The 24,430-nt window shown below is 49.0% G+C and overlaps 1 protein-coding gene across 3 annotated transcripts; it reads left to right on the forward strand.

Moving 5' to 3' along the window:
• The first annotated feature begins 685 nt into the window (after positions 1-685).
• On the forward strand, positions 686-24,430 carry LOC133360022 (MARVEL domain-containing protein 2-like). Of its 3 annotated transcripts, XM_061578584.1 has the most exons (8): positions 856-1,510; positions 3,327-3,403; positions 6,706-8,597; positions 13,520-13,570; positions 16,293-16,408; positions 19,404-19,575; positions 20,553-20,603; positions 21,877-24,430. In XM_061578584.1, the coding sequence occupies exons 3-8, from the start codon at positions 7,341-7,343 to the stop codon at positions 21,991-21,993; spliced, it is 1,764 nt and encodes a 587-aa protein (XP_061434568.1). In that variant the 5' UTR covers positions 856-1,510; positions 3,327-3,403; positions 6,706-7,340; the 3' UTR covers positions 21,994-24,430. The 3 variants fall into 3 exon arrangements, with proteins under 3 accessions (XP_061434569.1, XP_061434568.1, XP_061434566.1); XM_061578585.1 differs by lacking the exons at positions 856-1,510; positions 3,327-3,403 and adding an exon at positions 686-840; XM_061578582.1 differs by lacking the exon at positions 3,327-3,403.

Consider the following 24,430-nt stretch of genomic DNA (forward strand, 5'->3'; position numbering starts at 1 on the left):
TTGTGACGATGTGTGACGATGGGGGGGGGTGTTTGAGAAATGTGACGTCACATCAAAATACGCAACTTTAAATAAATATAGACAACACGTTCTACTTAATTAAATAGAGTTTTTAATAAATGTTTTATCCTACAACATCAGAGTGCAGCGCCACATTAATTACGCACTACAATGACAATAGTTGAAAGCGATTTGAAGCATGTTTTTTTTTGGGGGGGGGCAGAGCTTTGTGACGTCATTTTTGAGGGGGGGGGGTCTGACTTTTTGTGACGCCGTGTGACGAAGGGGGGGGGGGGTAAAAATCGTCCAAAATCGCGTGACGTCATTTATGGACGGCTCCTATACATTTCGCCACGCTGATAAGCCACTTCGTTGGCCAAGTCGCTTCTAAAAAAAATCTACATTGCTCAGTGGACCTCACGATGCTACATCAGCGAGCCCATTCGACAAGATGAGGAGGGAGATTGATTTCAATCGAGCAACGCCGATTCCTCATGTTGTCGTTGCAACGACGTGACGTCATCTTTACATTGTCGCTGTCTTGGCGGGATGACGTCACTCAGCGTTCCTGTCGTTGCGATTGCGTCACTGGCGCTCGGAGGGAGATGTTGCTCGGGGCGTTCGCATGATGACCTCCCGGGATGTCACTCCCCTCCATCTCTCTCTCTCTGTGTCGACAGTCGCGATGACGTCACTCTGGAGCCGAAAGATGGCGTCACCAGTAGCATCGGGTGTTTGCTCGCGCGCGTTGTAGGGATGACGTCACATATGGCTCACACACTCCGACGGCGACAGCGATGAGGTCACTCAGGTGGTGGGAGGGGAGATGACGTCACACAGGTGGGTTATGGAGGTGACGTCATCGCAGTCGGCCGCCATTCTTGGCCGGATGTGAGGCGCGGGAACGAAGGCGGCGCGCCTGAGGAGATTCACAAGTTGTAGGGCAACAACAACAACCACCACCACCACCGCCACTAACAACCACCACTAACAACCACCACTAACCACCACCGCCACTAACAACCACCACTAACCACCGCCACTAACAACCACCACTGCTACTACCACCACCGCTACTACAACTACTAACCACTACTAACAACTACAAACCACCACCATCCACCACCAACCACTACTACTACTAACTACTACCACCATTACCACAACCACCACCACTACTAACAACAACCACCACTACTACTACTAACAACAACCACCACGACTACCAACCACCACTGCTACTACCACCACCACTACTACAACTACTAACCACTACTAACAACTACAAACCACCACCAACCACTACTACCACCAACCACTACTACTACTAACTACTACCACCATTACCACCACCACGACTACTAACAACCACCACCACCACTATTATCAACCACCACCACTACTACCCACTACTACTACTACCAGCCACAACCAGCACTACTTCAACTAGCAGCAGTAACAACAACAACCACCACCAGCTCAGTCGCCAGCAGCAGCAGCAGCCTCAGAGGTGAGGACACGGGGATCCCGCTCCCTGCTGCCGTGTGAAGCTCTGATTGTAATCATCACGACGCTGCGGTCTTCTTCTATATCGCTGCGGTCATTAAATCGCCGCCTCGCCTCTACTCCGCTCTGTTCTAACGTTGCGTGTTGTGTCCCAGAAAGACAAAGATCCCCCGTGGAGCCTTTAACAGACCACACATGGCACTGGGTACTTAATTGAGGCCGAGTGGACCTAGGGGAGACCCAGGACCGATTCGGATGATCGTCACCGGCGGTGTTGGCGGCCGGGAGCGAGACGCGAACTCGCGTCGCCGGGTTCGCAGCGACAAAGACAAAGACACCCCGTGTAGCTCTAACATAGACTTGGGGCAAGTGCTGTAAGCGAGCTGCACCTTTGAAGGCCGACACGAGGGGGTGGGTGGCTCGCACCGCGCCCGGCCGCCTTTGTCTCCCCAGTGGCGATGTTTCCTGCACACCGCACCGGGTACTCGGCTAAGGCTGAGCCGATCTAGGGGGAGGCCAGAACCGGTTCAGATAATGCTCACCGGAGTTGATGTTCCCCGTGAGCGGTAATCGAACTCGGGCTCGCCGGGTTCGTAGCGGCAGCGCTGCGCCACCGCTCCCCACGGTGACGGCGGCTCGCGGGGCGGCACGAGCCCCGCGGGGCGGCACGAGCCCCGCGGGGCGGCACGAGCCCCGCGGGGCGGCACGAGCCCCGCGGGGCGGCACGAGCCCCGCGGGGCGGCACGAGCCCCGCGGGGCGGCACGAGCCCCGCGGGGCGGCACGAGCCCCGCGGGGCGGCTGTCAACACGGAAACGCTCCGCACGGTGACGGCGGCTGAGCGGGACTCCCCTCGGGGGACGTTCGGGGAGTCGGGCTGCGGAGCAGGCTGCGGAGTGTCTGATGGGAAGCAAACGTCGTGACATGGTGCGCCTCGAGAAACGTAACATGTGTGTAGTGTATCGTGTAGTGTATCGTGTAGTGGGTAGCGTAGTGTCTCGTGTAGTATTAGTGTATAATGTAGTGGGTAGGTATAGTGTAGTGAGTAGTGTAGTGTATAGTAAAGAATTAGTGTAGTGTATAGTGTAGTATTAGTGTATCATATAGTGCAGTGGGTAGCCTAGTGTATAGTGTAGTATTAGTGTATAGTGTAGTGGGTATTGTAGTATTAGTGTATCATATAGTGCAGTGGGTAGCGTAGTGTTTAGTGTAGTGGGTAGCATAGTGTATAGTGTAGTGTATAGTAAAGTATTAGTGTATAGTGTAGTGGGTAGTGTATCATATAGTGCAGTGGGTAGCGTAGTGTATAGTAAAGTATTAGTGTATAGTGTAGTGGATGTATGTTGAACATATTTTGCACCGTACGTAGCCAACCGTGCTAATCAGAGGTGCTGGGGTAAGGAAAATTAACTTAACACAAAAAGCAGTTCGAAATAAATTAGTTAAAATGTAGTATAGTAGTGTATAGTGTAGTGGGTAGCGTAGTGTATAGTGTAGTATTAGTGTATAGTGTAGTATTAGTGCATAGTGTAGTGGATGTATGTTGAACTTCTATCGTACCGTTCGTAGCCAACCGTGCCAGTCGAAGTTGCGGGGGGGAAAGACGGTAAACTAAAGACAGAATAACAAGATGAATATGCTACCGATTCAGAGTTACTCTTCTTAAGCCGCATTTGAGCGGAGATGATGGAATGAATGACGCAGCTTCTGACAGAATGCTGCCCCGGGTCAATTTGGACGGGAGATAAACTCGCGGACAATTGTGAAGCACACGTTTGTTGCGATGTCGGGATCCATCCGCTTGTCCCTCGCACGAATGCAGAGGAGAGGAGAGAATGGACGCGCGGATAGCACGACAGACAGCCCACAGAGCGCGAAACGGCGCTGCAAACGGGACTGGTGGGTGAAACATAAGTGAATACCTCAGTGGGCTTCGCCTGGTAGGATGGGGATGGTTTCGTTATTTTCGTATGTTTGTGGGTGATTTGTTTGCCCTTCCTGTACTCTGCACTATTGTTTGTTGTTGTAACGTTCTTACCCCGTGCCGCTACTGGAGAGATCGCGGTGGCGAGATGTTAACTCGCTCGCCCGGTATGAAGGAGTTATGGGTTGGATCCCGAGCCCTGCTGTATACAGTACTGTATTTGGAGTGTGCATGTTCTCCCCGTGGTCGCGTTAATTTTTATCCGCGTCCTCCGGGTTTCCCCTCCATATTTACAATCAGCGTCACGCGTTTAGAGTTTGGCTGCTGCTAAAAAATGTCCACATGATGATATCAGCCACTTTCTTGGCCTTTCATTTGTGATAGCCAGGTCGCTTCTGCCAAAAGAGCGATGCAGCTCTGTGGGCCTTACTTGGAAACATAATTTTGAAAAAATTATACTGTCGCTGGGAAGTGGAGGAAGAAATGAGGATAGTGAGGTGGTGAAACAGGCTGTTCCATGACAGGTGATGAAAAGCCACGTGACTGCACGCCTCGAGAATCATAATCCTAATTAGCCTTATGATTGTTTCGATTAAAGCTTTCGTGACTGCAGGGATTCATCTTATTGGTTCTTTCGGTAAAGTCACGTAGAAGGGAAGTAATAAAATAATAAAAATAAAACAATTCTCACGACGTTTCAGCCACAACGCAAGCAGCCGTCCTCAGGTGAAAACCAGGTCTGTCGAGGCGACAGCGTCTGAATGAAACAGCACACGTGCTTGGAGCATATATATAAGCTGGGTTGGAAGGGGGGAAAAGAACGCCTTGACAAAAGAATATGCATATCAAGAGGCATTTAGCATATTTATATGCTAATGTTACGTTTTATTTTTATTATTTTATTACTTCCCTTCTACGTGACTTTACCGAAAGAACCAAGAAGATGAATCCCTGCAGTCACGAAAGCTTTAAATCGAAAAGCAAACACATTCTTTTGCAAATCAGATTTTTCATTATTTTATTATGTTTTATTTTTATTATATTATTACTTCCCTTCTACGTGACTTTACCGAAAGAACCAAGAAGACTTATGATTGTTGTTAGTATAACACCGCGACCTCGACCAGCGTCGCCTTAACCACGGCGCTTGCGCTCACGTCGCTGACGGCATCGTCCAGTCCGTCCCTTGCTCGTTATTCGTCGCCTCTCAGCCCCTTCGCCGCTGCCACCACCACCTCCCCTTGTATACAAACCACTTTGCGTCGCGCATGAAGAAGATGTCCCGTACTGCAGCGTACAATATATGTTTTATGTACGGTATTTTGGTGGGTTTTTATTTGATCGTATAGTGTATATTATTGTACCCTGTATAATTTGTGTTTAAGTTTACTGCTGATACACTAGTGTTCAGTGCAGTAATTTTACTACTATGATGGAACATTGCTAGTACGTCGATGGTGAAGATTGCACACATTAACAGACCGCTTCACCATACCCTCCATGATCTTTTATTTGCTCTCGTGAACAAATCGCTTTCATTGACGTCGTTTTGATATTCATCGTCGCACATTTCAGAAACACATTCCCAACGGAAACCAGGCAATTACTGTGCTAGATTTGAAGTTTTCGTGACTGCAAGGGTCCATACTCTTTGGTTTTTTCGGTAAAGTCACGTAGGTAAAAATGTTTTACCAGTGCAGCATAACACACCGGTCCCTCTTAAAACAGTTCTAAAATCTGAGTTTGGATCAGCAAATCTGTTTTGTCAGTCTTTAATTGACCCTGTCACTAAGTTTGACGCGATTAGAAAGTTTATTCAGTCTATTGAGATTTGGAAAAAAAATGTGGTCAATATTGACCATTGATTTGGGTCCCATTGAATCGAGGAACAACCGTCCGACCGAGTCTAGGGCAGAGTACAAATTATTGGAACGCAGAGCCGGCAATCATCATCACGGATGGGTGCTGCTATATGTCAACAGACTGACTGAAGCTTCGTGTTCTGTCTTCTGACTGCTTCGACATCACAAGAAACTGATTTTGAGGAATCACCATCCCCGCAAGGATTTTCTGACCGGGGTTTACAAATCGCAGGAAAATAAATAATTAGTGTGCATTAAAATATATATATATACTGCGCACCACCAGTGTACTGCCAATACGTTAAAATGTACAGAATTATTTATATTTTCTGCCCTCTCAAGGGCGAGCTGTCATGAGTCACATGACCCCTCTCTCCATCTCTGCACTCATGCGGCGTTTGTTGTTGTTCCATCTCCTCTTGAGCCGTACGAGAGCCAGGGCATGGCCAACAGCTGGGTGATTTTCCATTGTGAGTGGCGGACGATGGGGCACGCCTATGGTGATGTGATATGGTGATTGTGGCGAGAGTCAGCCCAGTCAATAAACCCATGGGGCCTGGGTCTGTCCGTAACATCCTGTCAGCGAGCCTGTCACATTTCAGATGGCCTCAAAGTGCACTTGGCATGGCACAAACGCCGTGGTAAGATCACTGCCACTTAATGGTAAACGGCGGCTGTCGTGGTTGTGGTGGTGTGGTGATAGTAAATTAAACTACAGTGGACTCGATTATCTGAGTGTGGTTTATCTGATTTGTGGATTAACCACGCTCCTGAGATTTTGACATAAATTCATAGATCATGGATTTTACCTTATACCCACATTATTAATAAAAAAGTGATACATTGTTATTTTTGAAAATGTTTATTACAAGTCAAGTGCTTAAACCTAAAAAATATATTCCTTGGGTTAATCCGAAATCCATGTGATCGCCTCAACAGTACAGTAGTTACATATCTTTAAAAGTGGGTGGAGTTTGATGTTTATTGGCGTGGCTATGCTGTCCACTTAGTGGGCCGAGTCTTCTGAGCGGGAGCAGGAAAGTGTTATTGCTGAGCACGCACATCGATCGGTCAATTTCTCTGCTGCAAATGTTTTGTTTTGTTCATTAACAAACTACATGTTCTTAGCTTAAACATAATTTTTACCTATATTAGTGATTTTTTGCATAGAGATCCACGGAAAATGAATATTTTTGGATTATCCATGATTTTGAATGATCTGCGGCCTGTCCTCCCTGTCATTAGCGCGGATAATCGAGAGTCTACTGCAGTTTAATCAGAACGACTGTAGAAGTCGTAGGATCTGGTTGTTATCCAGAACCCTCGATAAGTGGAGGCAGTGCTACCAGTGGTGGTGTGCGCAAGCAATCGCAAGGCTGCATTTTTTACTTTCCTGTCCCCGACCCTCTACCCAGGTTCTGTGGCAGCTGCATCCCTGCTGCAGATGATGCCGCTTGGAGGAGCACGGAGCCATCAGTGAGAGCCGTCGGTCCCATGCCCTGAGACTCCTCAGACAGACGAGACGCAAACAATACATAGGTGGTGACAAAGTCCATTGGTGACAGACAACAGGGACACAAGGTGAAACGCGGGTACCGGCATACGAGTGGTGAAGTCAAGAGGACGAGGTTAGACACAGCAACGACAAAGATCCCCCCCCGTGTAACCCGAGCAGACTGTCGAGGCAAGTGCTGTAGCGAGTAGCAGCACCTTTTTTAGGGCCGGCACAGTTGCACACGAGTGGCTGAGTGGCCAACACCACGCCCGGCTGCCTTTGTCTACACACCACACCAGGTACTCATTTGAGACTGAGCCGACCTACGGGAGGCCCAGGACCAGTTCGGATAATCGTCACTGGTGTTGGTGGCTGTGAGTGGGACCGAACTCAGGTTGCTGGGTTCGTTGCACAGCGTAGCGCGAACCATTGCACGCCCGCTCCCCAAACACACACGTACAAAAACAAAGATCCCCCGTATAGCCTAAACAGACTGTACAAAACACGTACACGCACACGTTCACGCACACCCGGAATCCCCGCGCTACCGCAGCCATGCCATCCCGCGCCCCTCCCCCGGATACCGTGCGCAACAACCTCCGCATGGCACCGTCTCCCACACCGTCTCCCCCGCGCGCCATCTCCGACCTCCGCTACTTGGATATCGCCACCAGCGCCGACCCTCTGCCTCCACCTCCACTGCCTCTGCAGCCACCCGTGGGCGACGTCTTCAGCTGCTCCTCCGAGCCGGCGCCAGCGCCATCACTACCCGACATCAAACCGGTGCACCGCTTCATCCCCGACTCGGTCAAAACGTTCTTCAGCCGGCGTGGTCGGTCGCAGGGCCATCGGGGTCACCACGATGACGATGCCGGCACTGACGATGGTTCGAGGTCGCTGGCGCCAGTGCTCGCTTCATCCTCCGACTACTACCCCAGCAAGCGTGTCGGCGGCGACATGGCCGACGACAACAGGTGGCACGTCGGCGGTGCCAGCAGCGGCGGGGTCGACGGCGTCGGCATTGGCGGCGCCAGCAGCAGCGGGAAGGCCTCTGGGTTTAGCTACGGCACCCGGCGGGAGAAGGAAGGGCTGCTTCCCGACGGCGCCCACTACGATGGCATCTGGGAGGGGCCCTCGCTGTCCGGGATCCCCACGAGCACGTTCCAGACGTACAGCCAGCGCGAGGATGAGTACCGCGTGCGCTACGCCTATATGAAGTCGTGGCCAGGCCTCCTGCGCCTGCTGGGGGCAGTGCAGCTGCTGCTGGGCGCCATTGTGTTCGCCTGCGTCTGCGCCTACATCTACAAGGACAATGAGTGGTACAACTTCTACGGCTATGGGCGCCCCTCGGGCTCGCTCGGCATCGCTGGCGGGGCAGGCTCCTACTACGGCAACTACAACTACGACGGCCCCAAGACGCCTTTCGTGCTGGTGGTGGCCGGCCTGGCCTGGCTGGTTACCGTCATCCTGCTGGGCGTGGGCATGACCATGTACTATCGGGCCGTCCTGCTCGACGCGGACTGGTGGCCGGTGACAGAGGCGGCCATCAACGGGGCGCTATTCCTGCTGTACCTGTCGGCAGCTATTGTGTACGTGAACGACCTGAACCGGGGCGGGTTGTGCTCCTTCCAGTCGTACAACAACCCGTTGAGCGGGGTGTTCTGCAGGCAGGAGGGCGGACAGGTTGGGGCCACCATCTTCCTGTTCTGCAACACCATCGCCTACCTGGCGAGTACGGCTGTCGGGCTCAAGATGTGGCGACACGAGAACGCTCGCAAGAGGCGGGAGCGGGCGGGCGTGGAGGATTCGGAGGTGAGCATGTGTGTTTGTGTGTGTGAGGATCGCCGCCTTGCCGTGGTGGAGAAGCTTTTGTGTGTTCCCAAGAGTGATACCGTCTGCAGCTTAGCCACTCGGATAAGGTCAAGGGGGGGAAGCTTCCAAACAATGCACGATCCAACAACGATCTCAGCGGCGAAGCAGGCAGAAGATACTCTTTGGTTCTTTCGGTAAAGTCACGTAGGTATAAAATCAAATATATTAAATCACGACGTTTTAATTGTAAAACAAACAATCATCATCAGGTGGGAAAATCACAGCAAGAAAATGTTTTTCTGAAGTGGGAGAGAGATGCTGTGGTGAGAGGTTATATAGGTAAGAGAGGGGAGAGGGGCAAGGGAGGGGGGGGTAGGGAGGGGGCGTTGCATGGATGCTAAGACAGGGAAAGGGACGTGAAGCTGAACGGGGGGGGGGTGGGGGGAAGTGGGCGGGGCTGGAAGTGGAAGGCTGAGAGAGCTGGGGATGTGTGGGGAGGAGGATGCAACAACAACGACACTGCAGCAACAATGCCAATGAAGCCAACAATGCCACTGCAGCAGCAATGCCTGGCAAATATGATGGAACAACCATTAAGCATTTAAGGTTTTGCATGGTTAATAACATCCTTCCAATGATTGCTCAATTTGTATCCATCTTCTCGGTTGAAGTTATGTCTGTTTATATATCTGTATGGCTTCATGAACAAACCTTTGATAGTAGCCCGAAGGTTTGCAGAGCACCTTAGTCTCGGAAAATTTTCTTCTTGTGGTTTTCCCACCTGATGATGATTGCTTGTGTTGCAATCGAAACGTCGTGATTTAATTTATTTTATTTTATACCTACGTGACTTTACCGAAAGAACCAAAGAGTATGGATCCCTGCAGTCACGAAAACTTAAAATCTAGATTTAGGCAGAAGATGACGGCAAGTCACAACACTTGTGAAGGCGGAGGAAGGTTGCAGCAGAGAGAGGTCGCCAATTGTCGTGGCCTCCATGCCATTGGACCCCGATCCCTCTGTCAAGGACCGTGTGGTGGTGGCTGCCTGTGCATCGGTCTCCTCAAGTTAAGATGTTATGCGCAAGCATCCTCTTAAAAGGGAACAAACTCTTGCACATCCCAGATTTCAAGCCCTCTGGCGTTCAGCGAATGGTGGTGGGTGTTTAATGCGGTCGTCTGGCTCGTGGACAGAGGCACATGGAGCTTTTCGGCAGCTACACCCATTACTGAGCAGCCCTTTTTAGATCTGCTCTGCTCACCCCAGTAGGGGAAGGGGCTGGAATATGTGCCCTAAAATAGCCTGCATCATAACTCATAACTAGTTTACCACGTCCAGTGGGATCACCTTTTTACGGTCAGAAACAAATAAACATTTAATTTGGAGCCTGGAACGTGTGAACCCTAATGGACAGTGCAACCAGTAGTCGACCTGAGAGAAGAACTGCGATCATAGCAAGAGAACTGAGAAGATTTCGGATTGGCCTTGCTGCGCTCTCCACAACCCAACCGGCAGATGAAGGGAAACTGAAGGAGGAGAAAGGCAGCTACACCTTCTGGAAAGGTTAAACCAGCTGATGGACCCAGGCAACCATGGAGTTGGTTTCTCTATTAAGAACAGACTTGTCAACCACCTCTATGAAATCCCTGTGGGCATCGATGAACGCCTCATGACCATCCGTCTGAAGCTTGTAAACAACCAATTGGCCACAGATGTGAGTGCCTATACCCCAACCGTGGACCCACATGAGGAGGTAAGGGAGACCTTCCATGCCAACTTGGACATAATACTCTCAGGAAGACAAGATCATTCTTCTTGGGTATTTTAATGCCAGGGTCAGCCAGGACCACAACCTTTGGAGAGGCACGATTGGAAAGGAAGGTGTTGGCAATACCGACTCAAATGGAGTTCATCGAGCCAAATGTGCGGAACGTGACCTCATCATCACCAACACACTCTACTATCAGAAAAACGAATTCAAACCATCGTGGATGCATCCCCACTCCAAACTCTGGCATCTCATTGACTGTCATTGTCCGAGCCAATGGTTGTTGTGATTTGAACAGCTCATCGACACAAAATGAAGAACCTTTTGCACCTGCAGAATGACACAAACTACAAGGTGAAAAGTGAGGCTCACGCCAGAAGCGAAGGCAGATGGACAGGCAAAGAAGCCCTGGAGATCCAGCAGCTGGCAGACTCCGGAAATACTAGAGTCTTTTTCAATGCCACGAAGGCAGTATACGGACCCAGTTACCACGGCCTAAACTCCCTTGGCTCAAAAGATAGACAAAAGCTGCTGAAGGATGATGTATCAATCAAATGCCTGGTGGAGAGAACACTTCTTTAGAACTCAACTGAAGTACTGCTCGATGAGATGGAGGTCATCGACCAAATCCCTTAGCGACTCATAAAGGAGGACATGGAAGAACCACCCAACATGTAGGAGGTACAAGATGCCGTCGGGAAGATGATAAACAACAAGGCCGTTGGTCCTGATGGGATTTTAGCGGAAACCTTAAAGTAAGGCAGGTCAGAGCTCTTACACCACCCACATACATGCTCCTGCTCTTGAAGATCTGGCACAAGTAGGAAATCCCACACAGAACTCGGGGATACCCACTGATTGTTGCCATCTTTAATAAACTCCTTAAAAAAAGTTTAAAAAAACAACAGTTTTATGAACAACTTCGTTTACCTCACGGTCGAGAAGTACGTCAATGATGCGGCGCCTGCTCCCACATCAACGTTTACTTGAATTAATTACTTCCGTAACTCGCTCACACGGAGCAGGCGTGCCTGAGACACGTGGCGCCTGCTGCTTGGACCGCGGCGTTTTTCACCTACACAGATAAAAATATAAATAATAAGGCGTCCATACAAAATGTTAATTGCTTTAAAGTAGTGAATTAATAGATGAATTGATGCCGATTTTGATACAGGCATGCATTTTCACCGGATCATGTGCAAAATTTGGAATTTATTAGGCAACAGGAAGTCAACTAAATTTTGATTACAAGATTTGACCACGACAAACATAGGAGTAAAGTTAAGTAAAACCGTTGAAAAAGGTGAACAGGGCATATTGTGTAAACTACAGAAGCACCACCCTTCTGTCCACCACCGGGAAAATATTCTACCCACATACTGGCAAACCCGGCTCCTACCCCCTGTCTGAAGAAATCCTCCCAGAATCACAATGTGGCTTTCGACCATCCAGAGGCACAGCAGGTGTGATTTCCACTATACGATAAACTGCAAGAGAAATTCCGGTCTTCATAGACCTTACAAAAGCCTTTGAGTCGTGTGAACCGTCATGCCCTCTGACTAAGTCTGTCAAAAATCGGCTGCCCCTGACAAATTCACTAGGGTACTGCGACTGCTGCGTGACATGTCGGCAACATTGCTCAGTAACAGTGGTGCTCAAATGGAACTCTTCAAGGTGTAAACTGGAGTTAAACAGGGCTGCATCATTGTGCCCATCCTATTTGCAATCTTCATTGCTGCTATCTTCCAGCTCACAAGCCAAAATCTGCCTCTGAGTACATCAGCCGACTCTTCAACCTCAAGAGATTCCAGGCAAAGAGCAAAGTCTCCACCACTTCCATCATGGTGCTCCAGTATTCAGATTCCAATGCCATCACTGCCCACTCAGAAGAAGACCTGCAGTGCATCCTGGATGCCTTCACAAAGGCATATAAGCTCCTCGGTCTGGCACTTAACATAAAAAGATGCATATCCTAACCACCACGTGACAAGACAACACCGGCCCCAGGAATACATACCACCATCGAAAATGGGATCACGTTCCCTACCTTGTCAGCCTTCTCTCCTCCAAAGCCGACATCGACGCAGATTTCCACCACCGCCTGAGCTGGCAGTGGAGCATTTGCCAGACTGAGGAAAAGAGTCTTTGAAGATCAAGATATCCAGGTCAATTCTAAACTCCTCGTCTACAAAGCCGTAGTTATTCCCACCCCACTGTATACGTGGGCTGCAGAGGGCAGGGGCAACAACATAAGGAGATACTCCCCACCAAGAAGGCCCAACCATCGTCCACCACCACCATCGTGTAACCCTTGCCCACACTGCAGCAGAATCTGTGGGTGTTGGAACGGCCTCTTGAGCCATCTGAAGATCCACAAACAGGACCCACCAGGAGGACAATCCATACTCGAACCCGAGTGATTGCCGATGATGTGAGCTCATGTGAGTGTGCTTAAGTGCGGTACAGGTTGTGTGTGTGTGTAGGCCTTGGTACTTTGTGCTACAGGCTTTGTGTGAGTATATGCCTTGGTACTTGGTTCTACAGGTTGTGCTTGTGTGTGTGGCATACGTTGTGAGTGTGTTACATGTTGTTTGTGTGTGTAGGCTTTGATACTTTGTGCTACAGGCTTTGTGTGAGTGTGTGTAGGTCTTGGTACTTGGTGCTTCAGGTCGGGAGTGTGACAAGTGAGTGTGTGAGTGTGTTACAGGTTGTGTGTGTGTGTAGGCCTTGGTACTTGGTGGTTAGAGGCTGTGCATGTAAGTGGGGCAGGCTATGTGTGTGTGTGTGGGCCATGGTGGTGTGAGCACTACTGAATCTGGCGACCCAAGTTAGATTCCCACTCATAGCCAACACCAGTGACGATTATCTAAACCAGTACTGGGCCTCCCCTAGATCGATTCAGCCTCAAAATGAGTACCTGGTGTGGTGTTTAAATATTGCCACTTGGGAGACAAAGGCAGTCGGGCATGGTGCTGGCCAATCCACCTTCACGTGTGCCGTGCTGGCCTTCATAGGTTCTACTCGCTAACAGCACTTGCCCCAACAGTCTGTTAAAGGTTATACGGGGGTCCTTATCTTTGTGTGTGTGTACGCACGTGTCCCATCGCACACATGCACAACCTTTGTTATGTGTCTCCCTTGCTGCCTTCCGCAGATGCACAGCTACGATGCTCGGCCAGACAATCGCAGCGACCGCATCCACAGGGTGAGTGGGCGGCAGTGACTCAACTCCCCCCCCCCCCTCTGGCGCTGCCAAAAACATTACCAAGCTGCAGCATGTACACAATTCTTTAGCACGTGTTGTGACGGGTCCTGCAAGATCCGACACCGTGTCCGTCCAGTGTTCACTGCGCTGTATTGACTTATGGTTGTCGAACGAATACATTATGAGGCTGCGCTCATTACACACAAAGTGTTTGCCACAAATTAACCACAATACCATGCTGATCTCGGCAAGGAACATAAACCATCATCACGCGAACCCTGGTCATCCTCGCAGCGGTGGCTTTTGGCTAGCCATCGAACAAAGACAGTCACCGCATCGTGTTGCACTTGTGCGGCCGTGTGAAGCGTTCTTTCATCCGATATTAGAAAGCCACTGGAGTTATGCACTTTCAAATCATCTAGATTGACAAACGAATTTCTTTAAACCCGCTTTTTGTGTTTAGTTTGTTGTCCTTCCCCCTCACCTCACAGTTTGCTACGTACAGTGCGACAGAAGAAGCTCAATGTACGTACAGTATATACGTACATTGAAGGGTGTGTAGTAAACACCGGCACGGGATGGGGTGGGGGGAGGTGTGGTGCTGACCACCCACCTCCTCGCGCCCTGTGCCTGGCCTTTATAGGTGCTACCCGCTGCCAGCACTTGTCCCAATATTTTGATAAGGCTACACAGGTGATCTTTGTTGTCACAGAGCCATGACTTTGTCATTGGTCTTTATGTTGGTGCCCATGGGTGTATTCATGTGTGTGTCTATATCCATGTGTATATTTGTACCTGTGTATGTCTATGTGTGTCTCTCCTTGGGGAGCTGTAGTGTAGTGATTGGCGCACTGTATGTATGTGTGTCTGTGTCTGTGCATGTGTGTGTGTGTGTGCGTGTATGCTTCTGTGTGTGTGTGTGCCTGTCTGTGTGTGTGAGGGGAGCGGTAGTTTAACGGTTAGCGCGCTGCGTTTGAACCTGGCGACACGGGTTCCCGCTCATGGCCAACACCAGTGACGATTATCTGAACCAGTCCCGGGCCTCCCCTAGGTCGACTCAGCCTCAATTGAGTACCTGGTGTGGTGTGTAAACATCGTCACTAGGGAGACAAAGGCGGCCGGGCGTGGTGTTGGCCACCCACCCCCTCGTGTGCCGTGCCAGACTTCATAGGTGTTACTCGCTAACAGCACTTGCCCCAACAGTCTCTTAAAGGATATACGGGGGATCTATGTGTATCGGGAGTGGTAGCACAGTGGTTAGCGTGCTGTGCTATTGAACCCGGCGAACCGGATTCGGTTCTCGCTGGGGGCCAACATCAGTGACGAATATCTGAACCGGTCCTGGGCCTCGCCTAGGTCGGCCCAGCCTTAATGAGTCCCTGTTGTTGTGGTGTAGAAAAACATCAGCATTGGGAAGACAAAGATGGCGGGTCATGGTGCTGGCCACATGACCAACCCCCCTCGTGCGCCATGCCAGGCCGTCACGAAAAAAACGTATACGGGACCTCACGGTTAGCAACACAATTCCCTACGAATCCATCAGGCTGTACCATCCGAAGCTTTCCGGCCTCTGGCAGGGTCAACCGGGGTGGGGAGAGGGGTGAGTCGGTGTAGAGGGACGAGTGGCTAAACTCCGTGATGTCACAGCCGCTTGCGGATGAGTTGTTGCCCCACCTTCAGGCAGACTTATCCCACTGGGGTTAGCCAAGGTGTGCCGTATCTTATTATAATCGCCTACTATAATCTCCCAGAAATATCTGTCCGTCCCACGTGTGACGTCACTCCACATAAGGCCCACCCCCGCCATTAATATTCATGAGTGGGTGGATTTTTACACTAACGCAGAGGTAGGTTGAGTTGAATTAAATAATTTATTACGCAAAGTCGCTTCAAATATGATGTTTCTTTACAGAAAGTGACGGTAAAAAAAAAAAATATTCGCAGCACAGTGCTACATCCGTGCGTGACGTCACTGCAAAAGAGGCCCCCCCGATTAATATTCATGCCCGTGTCGAAATTTACACTAACGCACAAGAAGGTCGCGCACTCCACATGTCGCACCCCTCCCCTCATTAATAATCATGAGCTGAACAATTTCTCGATTGAATATTTCAGATTTACTGCAATATACACCCGTCTTTGGACGGGCAAAAAAGCTTGTTGTATTTTTATTTATGCAGCACTATAGATAGATAGCATTTATTTCTGTGAATTTATTATTTTAACTTGTATTTTTTAACCATAAAAATAATGGTAATACATCCAAAGTTCATTCTACTGAAACTGCATGTATCGAAAATTGGTGTCATCATTTATGTAGGTATGTTGAATTTCTTCCACATCGCACGTAGCCAACCGTGCTAATCGGAGGTGTGGGGGAAGGACAACAAACTAAACACAACAAGAAGCAGTTCTAAAGGAAATTGGTTTGTCAATCTAGATGATTTAAAATTGCATAGCTCCCAATAGCTTCTGAATATCGGATGGCAGAACGCTCCACACGGCCATAGAAACGCATCTGAAAGCGCCGAGCAATGCGGTGACCGTCTTTGTTCGAAGGCTGAGCCAAAAGCTACTGCTGCTGCGATGATGACCGCACAAGCAAACTCCATGGACTGTTGTCCGCGGACGATCATTGTACTCGACCTATAGGAATCCCAGATGAAGCTCGTGACGATGATGATGTACTGGGGGAAATGCTTTGGCCTGTGCGCTTGCACAGGGTGGGGCTGTGGAGTTGGACCACAGCCCAGCTCCCAAGCGGAGGCCTGAGATCCGGAATGGTCACATCCCATCGGGGCACATCCCCAAGCCTCTGGTGGTGCCGGACTACGTCGCGTGAGTTTCGCCTGTTTTCTGCTGCTGCCGCCAGCCCTCGATAGCACTTGGCGATTGTAATGGCACACACGATGAACACATAGTGACATGCACTCACGCATGTGGTTGATATTGAGATTAATTTGTTCATCTGTCAGTCTCAGCACCGTTTGACTGGTTAATAAACTAGTAACTAATTCACGCGTTTTGTTTACGTGACAAACCTTACTAATTGGCTGTCGGGTGGTGGTGGGTTTAACGACATTTATATTTACACGATATAACCCAACAAATACTTTATGGATAATTTCCATCCGTTTAATGTCATCTGGACGTGGGGGATAGAGCGGTCCCCCCTTTTGCGCAAAGCGCCGGTTTTCTCCAAGTACTTCGGTTTGCTCTTCCCACCTGCGCGATAATAAACACAACTTGTCAATAATTGGCTGAAAATATCTTATCCATAATACCGTTTTTTTTTTGGGTTAGATCGCGTAAATATAAATGTGTGTCGTTAATCCTGCCGCCACCACCCGACACAGCCAATTAGTAAGGTTTGTCACCTAAACAAAACGTGCGAATTAGTTACCCACAACAGCATTTACAATTACAGTAGACTCTCGATTATCCGCAAGTGGTTTATCCGATTTGTGGATTAACCATGCACCTGAGATTTTGACATCAAGTAATAACTCATGGATTTTTCCCTTAAGCTCAAATTAATAATCTAAAAGCAGTTATTCATTGTTATTCTTGTAAATTTGTATTAAAAGTCACGTGCTTAAACCGAAAAAATATATTGTTCCGGTTAACCCGAAATCCATGCGATCGTCTGTACAGTACAGTAGTTGCATATCTTTACAACAGTGGGTGGAGTTTGATGTTGATTGGCATGGCTCTGCTGTCCACTTAGTGGGCCGAGTCTTCTGCGCCAAAGCAGGAAAGTGTTATCACTGAGCAACTCAATTTTCTTAATTTTAACATAATGTGTATCTATATTCGTGTTTTTTGCCATAGCGATCCGCAGAAAACGGATATTTATGGATTATACGCGATTTTGAATTATCCGCGGTCGTCCTCCCCCTCAGTGCAGATAACCGAGAGGACTGTTTTTATATGTGTGTGTTGTTTTCCTTTCAAGGTGGATTTAATGACACACTTATATATTTACGCGCTCTAACCCAAAAAAAACCTCTTGTAAATAATTTCCATCTGTCTATTTCCAACTGTACGTGGGGGATAGAGCGTTGCCCCCTCACGTAAGGTGTTAGTTTCTGCTGGGTGCTCCGTTGTCCTCCCCCCATGGGGTTATAATAAACACCATTCGTCATGAATTTAGAATATTTATACATGAGAATCAAAATATTTACTTATACTGGAGGAATCTGATGATCTATAAAGCTCTTTCTCACATGTCCAATACGGGCATGGGGTCACATCTTGAAATAAAAATCCAATGCAGTGGCAGGACCCCTCCTGTTTGAGGGTTCTCGGACTCAGTGTGGCTCTACTGGATAAATAAGTACATTATTATTATCATATTATTCAGTTATCCCGAGATTTACGATACCAGTGCCGTGGTGGTTAGGAGATGTTAACTACCTCGCCTGGTACACAGGATGTTGTGGGTTCGATCCCGACTTTGACGCCTGCGTTATATTTGAAGTTTGCGTCTCTCCCTCTCCCAAGTGGTCGTGTTGATTTTTCTCTGGGCCCTCTTGTTTTTCCCCTCCACATTTAGAAGCAACGTCACTCGTTGAGAGTATTTGGCTGCTATACATTTCCAAGTGATGATAGAGATGATGAGCCACTTCGTTGAATTATCATTTGTGATGGCCAGGTCGCTTCTGAAAAAGAGCTACATAGCTCAGTGGGGCCTTACCTGGTAAAATATGACTATTGCTAATTGCAATAGTTTTTAAGAAGGGCACACAATTGTTGTCATCATATCTACCCCTCTATTTAAAGAACGAAACAGCAGGACTTATCCACAAATCTGGCTGTCGCCTGATGAAGCTAGTTGTAATTACTGGAGAAATGTCAAATTCAGATTGTAAATGTTGTGGCTTGCCTCCAACACAACGGTGTGTTGTACTAGTGATGAATTGGCATGTTCTGTTTACGTGACAAACCTGGCTAATTGGCTGTGTCGGGTGGTGGCAAGTTTAAGGACATATATTTACGCGATCAAAGCCAAAAAACCTGTGTGATGTAAAATAAAAACTAGTTTTAGTTTATGCAAGGGGTGCGTTCTTCAAACAATGTGGGTGAAACGAATTTTCGTATATCCGCTTTCCCATTAATTGAAAACTAAAACATTTGGGATGCGTTTCGGACAGTGATTCCAACTCTACTCCTAACCTAAAACTATAATATACACACACATCACTTTTTACCATGCAAAAATAATAATAAAGCGCATAAAATTGAAAAAGATTGAATGATAAGGAATTAAAAAAAACATTCTTTTAAGGGGGAACTCACCAAAAGATCTGCTGATACCGTGACGCTGTCACGGTTCACAATCAGAATCTTTATTTAGACTGACGGAGGAGTCTGATGAGCTTTGAAGCGATTTGTCTCGGATGTAAAGTAGCGGACGCATGACGCAGCTTCCCCGGTGGATTCTCATTTGATGACCTCGCGGCTCGTGCTGTGACATTTCGTTGCGGAATTCGATTTCGGAAATCGGAAAGTGTCCACGATTTGCCATTTGCAATTATTCGAAATTAACGTAAAGCAAACGTTCGTTCGTAAACCGAGCATTCGTTCGTGAACTGAGGAGAACCCCCTTGTGTGTTATAACCAATTGCGATTGTCGTGACTGGCTGTGCTCAGGAAGTCCCCGTGTCTGACGACTCGTGCCGCGTGACATTTCGTTAACGCTAAAAATGTGATTTTGTCAGTCGGAACGTTTCAACGATCGTCAATCGCGCTCACGCAAAGTTTTTTTAACCGAGGGACCGCCCCCGCACCCTGTACTATAACCGATCGCAATTGTCGTGCTGGCTGTGTTCAGGAAGTACCCGCCAATCGGCTCTGACGAGGAGCGCGACCGCTACAAGGCGGTGTTCACCGACCAGTACGCCGAATACCGGGAGCTGAGCGCCGAGCTGCATGCCGTGGCGCGCCGCTTCACCCAACTAGAGGGGCTCATCAAGCGGCTGCCTACCGAGTCGCACAGCCAGCAGGTGGAGCGGAAGGGCGCACAGGGAGGCCCACAGAGAGGCCCACAGAGAGGCCCACAGAGAAGCCCACAGAGAGGCCCACAGAGAGGCCCACAGAGAGGCCCACAGGGAGGCCCACAGAGAGGCCCACAGGGAGGCCCACAAGGAGGCCCACAGAGAGGCCCACAGGGAGGCCCACAGGGAGGCCCACAGAGAGGCCCACAGAGAGACCCACAGAGAGGCCCACAGAGAGGCCCACAGAGAGGCCCACAGGGAGGCCCACAGGGAGGCCCACAGGGAGGCCCACAGGGAGGCCCACAGGGAGGCCCACAGAGAGGCCCACAGAGAGGCCCACAGAGAGGCCCAAAGACTCGCACAGAGACCTACAGACATACAGACTCACACGGAGACCCACAGACTCGCAGAGGATCATAGACTCGCACTTAAGACTCAAGACTCGCACAGAGAGAGTCATACTCATACAGGGAGATCAACAGATTCACAGAGAGAGGCTCATAGATTCATCCAGAGATGCTTAGTGACTCATATAGAGACTCAGATTCACACAGGGGTTTACAGACTTCTACAGAGAGGTTCACAGACTCATACAGAGAAGTTCACAGACTCGCATATAAAGACTCGTAAAGACATGCTCATAGACTCACACAGAGACACGCAGGCTAGCATAGAGATACATCGACTCGCATAGACCCACGGACTATAGAAGATAGTGAGATGGTCGTGTAGTTTTTAGAGGGGGATGAGAAGGTGTTGAGCTGTAGAGGAGGAGGGTGAGGAGGTGGTGAGCTGTAGAGGAGGTGGTGAGCTGTAGAGGAGGGGGGTGAGGAGGTGGTGGTGGTGAGCTGTAGAGGAGAAAGGTGAGGAGGGTGAGGCGGTGGTGAGCTTTAGAGGAGGGGGGGATAAGGAGGTGTTGGTGAGCTGTAGAGGAGGGTGAGGAGGTGGTGAGCTGTCTGCTGACCCTGCCTGTCATGTCCCTGTAGGAGATGGAGCGAGTGGCGAACGTGTTCCAGGAGTACGAGAAGAAAAAGAATGTAAGTGCGCGCACTGTATGCACTAGACGCACTACCACTCTTGACACTACGTCCTGTACAGACGCTTGCAATAAATTATCTGCTGTGCCACACCCACAAAGGGGCGCCGCGGTGCCTACAGACATACAGATTCACACGGAGACCCACAGACTCAGATGTTAACTACCTCGCCTGGTATGCAGGAAGTCGTGGGTTCATTCCTGACCCTGACGATGCCTGCTGTATATTTGGCTTTTGCGGTGTCTCTCTCCCCGTGGTCGTGTGGATTTTTCTCCAGATTCTCCGGTTTTTCGTTCCACATTTAGAATCAACGTCATGCATTCAGAGTATTTGGCTGATGTAAATTTCCACTTGAATATAAGCCACTTCATTGGGCTGTCACTTGTCGCCAGGTCGCTTCTGAAAAAGAGCTAATAGCTTAATAGCTCAGTGGGCTTTACCTGTTAAATCAAATAGTTTAAATTTTGATTTAAAGCTTTCATGACTGCAGGGATTCATCTTCTTGGTTCTTTCGGTAAAGTCACGTAGAATGGAAATAATAAAATAATAAAAATAAAACATCGTGATAATTATTTTATTATGTTTTATTTTTATTCTTTTATTATTTCCATTCTACGTGACTTTACCGAAAGAACCAAGAAGATCAAATAGTTTAGTTTTCATATGGGTCTCGATGAGCATGGGGCATCTATGAGTCTCTGTGGGTTTCTGTGGGTCTCTGTGGTTCTATACGAGTCTCTGGATCTCTGTGAGTCTCTATGGATCTCTTTGAGTATGGGTCTGTATGGGTCGATAGGTGGTCTCTTGAGTGTGGAGAAACTTGCATTTCGATTATTTGCTGCTGATATAAATTTCCACTGAAACCAATTTGTAAGGCAATCATTTGTGATAGCTGGGTCACTTCTGACAAAGAGCTATATAGCTCAGTGGGGCTTTACCTGGTAAAGTAAAATAAAAAATATTTTTAGTTTTCACTGCATTGCACCACACCGAGGTGAGTGGTGCAATATCGGTGTTTCGCAAGGTTTGGTTCTGGGTCCCTGAGTCGTCGATCTATACAGGCAGTCCTCCCATAGCGCTCAGCATGCGTTCTTGGTAAATGGAGCGCTGTAGGAGGCCACTATAACACGCTTACAATGGAGATGCGTTACTGACAGCGCTTTAATTTCCTGATGAGCGATTTATATCATGGCTTAATCCAGATTCACATACTAATAACAATCCAATGAGGTGGTGTTGTCATTCACGTGTCGCTTGGGTCCTTCTCCCGCAGGACCCGGCGTTCCTGGAGAAGAAGGAGCGGTGCGAGTACCTCAAGGCCAAGCTGGCGCACATCAAGCAGCGCATCCAGGAGTACGACAAGGTCATGACCTGGAGGGACGACCTCTGATGGGGAGTCGCGAGGCTCCGGGACCCAGCTCGGCACCGGCGTAGCGAGTAGCCGAAACGGCCATATACAGTGACACACTGGAAACAGCACGCACACGCACATGTACTGGATGCAGCACACACACACACCGCCAACCCAACCAGCAAAACCGATACAACCTACATAGCCACGTACAGCAATACACACACAGCCAACACAACCAGCATAGTCAATATAACCTAGTGCGCACGGATTGCGGAGCGGCGCTCACAGTTAACACAGCACACAGGCAATGTTACTCAACTGGCAACACATTGCACCGCACACACAGAGTACACTCGGTAGACAGCAACATGCAGAGCTGCAGAGAGAGCAGCAGATGGCAGTGCTGCGCAGGGGTTGCAATGGCTCAAGAGCATCACTTAAAAGTTTAATAGAGCACAGGTTAACTCCGGTTTCCCTCTCACAAGGCAACAACCGAGCTCGTTACGATTGATGGATTGACAGACTAATTCTCAATGCTTGGCGGTGAATGCACCGAATTACGAGTTGGCGAATCTATTCTTGATGATGCCGCCAGTAGCTTTAACGGTTGAACGAGAGGAGAGGAGGAGGGGCGCCTGTTGGAAGGGACTCGGCGGAGTGCGTGAACCCAGGGTGGCACGGGGGTGAAAGTGATTAAATGAATGGGGCATGGTCGAGTGTATTTTTTTCTCCCAAAAGTATTGTATTAACAAGACGATTCCTGTACACACAGACGATTGTGGAGTGTTTTTTTGGGAAAAACTGGAAGTTGTGAATGAAAAGCAATGCGGCCAACCTTTGCCCTCTTGAGAAGTTGGTGCCCCCCCCCCCCCCCCCCCCGATTGAGATGCACGTAGCACGGGATGCGAAACAGGGGACAAGCGGTTGGGGGGGAAAAGCACGCAGAGTGAGGTGCACGGTGGCTGCTGTTTGAGAGACGACCGGGAGAATGGGTGGACCGTTGAGAGAGAGTGGTGTGACAGGGCAGGGCATGGCGGTTAAAAACTAACGACAGTGGCGGTGTAAATAACATCATCAACAACAACAAAAGTAGCACAGCAAACGTTCCGGTTAATAAAATATGCCGGGTCTCTGAGAGTTGCACTCACGGTTCACCAAAGTTTTCCAAGCAGATACAAACTTTCAAGAGAGAATTTTAAGCCTACATATTTGTTAAACTGTGATATAAGAAATACACTGTTTTCACATCAGGTACTTAGCAGGCAGTTGTACAGAGCATTCTAAGTGGATTGTAGAGAAAGCAGTGGGGCAGTTTAGAGTATCGTAGTAAAGTAGTACTGTACCGTACATACAGACTGGCAGGGTCCTGAAGCTCCCGTTCGCAACAACGACGGATCTACAAGAAGTCGGATGGCTGTCGGAAAAAATTTCCGGATATGGCGAAGGAAGATTTGTCTTGTCGTTTCTATGAGAACCGATGCCGGTTAATAGAAACATTCCAGATAGTAAAAGTGCCGGATAAACAGAAGCTTTTGCTATAATAATAATACACTTGTCATCTCGGCAAACCTCACCCAGTCTCAAGACTGTTATGCGGGGAAGGATGCTGCTGCCGCTGCGTCAGTATGTTCGGCACGTGAATTCCGTTGGCGTTTGAGAGGTTGGCTTCGAGTGGGAGTAATACGTGGAGAAATTTCCCTGAGAAATTCGCGGACTAATTCCCTGGAGAAATTCCTGAAGAAATACCGGGAGAAATTCCTGAAGAAATACCAGGATCAATTTCCATGGGTGCTGGAGCTTTCCCCGGCGAGGCTGCTGTGCGTGCGATCGAGAATCTGTTTGTGGTGGGTTTTTTTTAATAGCTGAAGATTTTCTTTTTTTAACATATACACGTTATTCGCCTTAACTCTTGCACACGTTCCGCGGGGGTGGTGGCGGAGGAGGCGAGCACGTACACCACTTTGCGTTGCTTTGTGTCTACTGTAGCCCTTGCTGGGTGTACGATGATGGGTCAGGACGCTGCACGTGAGCGTTGGTGGAGTGGCTCACCATAGCCACGAGTTGGAGCCAGCGGTCCCCGGCATCTCCGGATATGCCGGTTCAATCCCACTTTCCCGTGCTGCCAATTGATGGATGGGACATGTTTGATTCACAATCGCCGTACGTTGCGTTGGGGTTCAACCCGAACGGCCGGGGCCACTCGAGGCGCTGCCATTTGCTGCTGCGTTGACAATTCATCTTGTTGTCAGGTCGGGTTCAGGGGGGAGCGAATCATTCCAATTCCAGTGACTTGCATATCTTACTTCTTAAGCACTACATTCCATAATGATGTGCCATCAGGAAGAGCAGGTGGTGATGGGTGGGACACGTGCAGGATGGGCGACTGTACTGATGACGCAGTTTGTAGGCGCTGCGGGACGGATTTCTTCGTCGAATGGTTTGTAATTTCTTAAATAAAGAGAAAACTACAAGA

The sequence above is a fragment of the Lethenteron reissneri genome, chromosome 67, assembly GCF_015708825.2.
Source record: "Lethenteron reissneri isolate LAM-NWPU_2019-01 chromosome 67, ASM1570882v1, whole genome shotgun sequence".
In the NCBI taxonomy this organism is placed as follows: Eukaryota; Metazoa; Chordata; class Hyperoartia; order Petromyzontiformes; family Petromyzontidae; genus Lethenteron; species Lethenteron reissneri.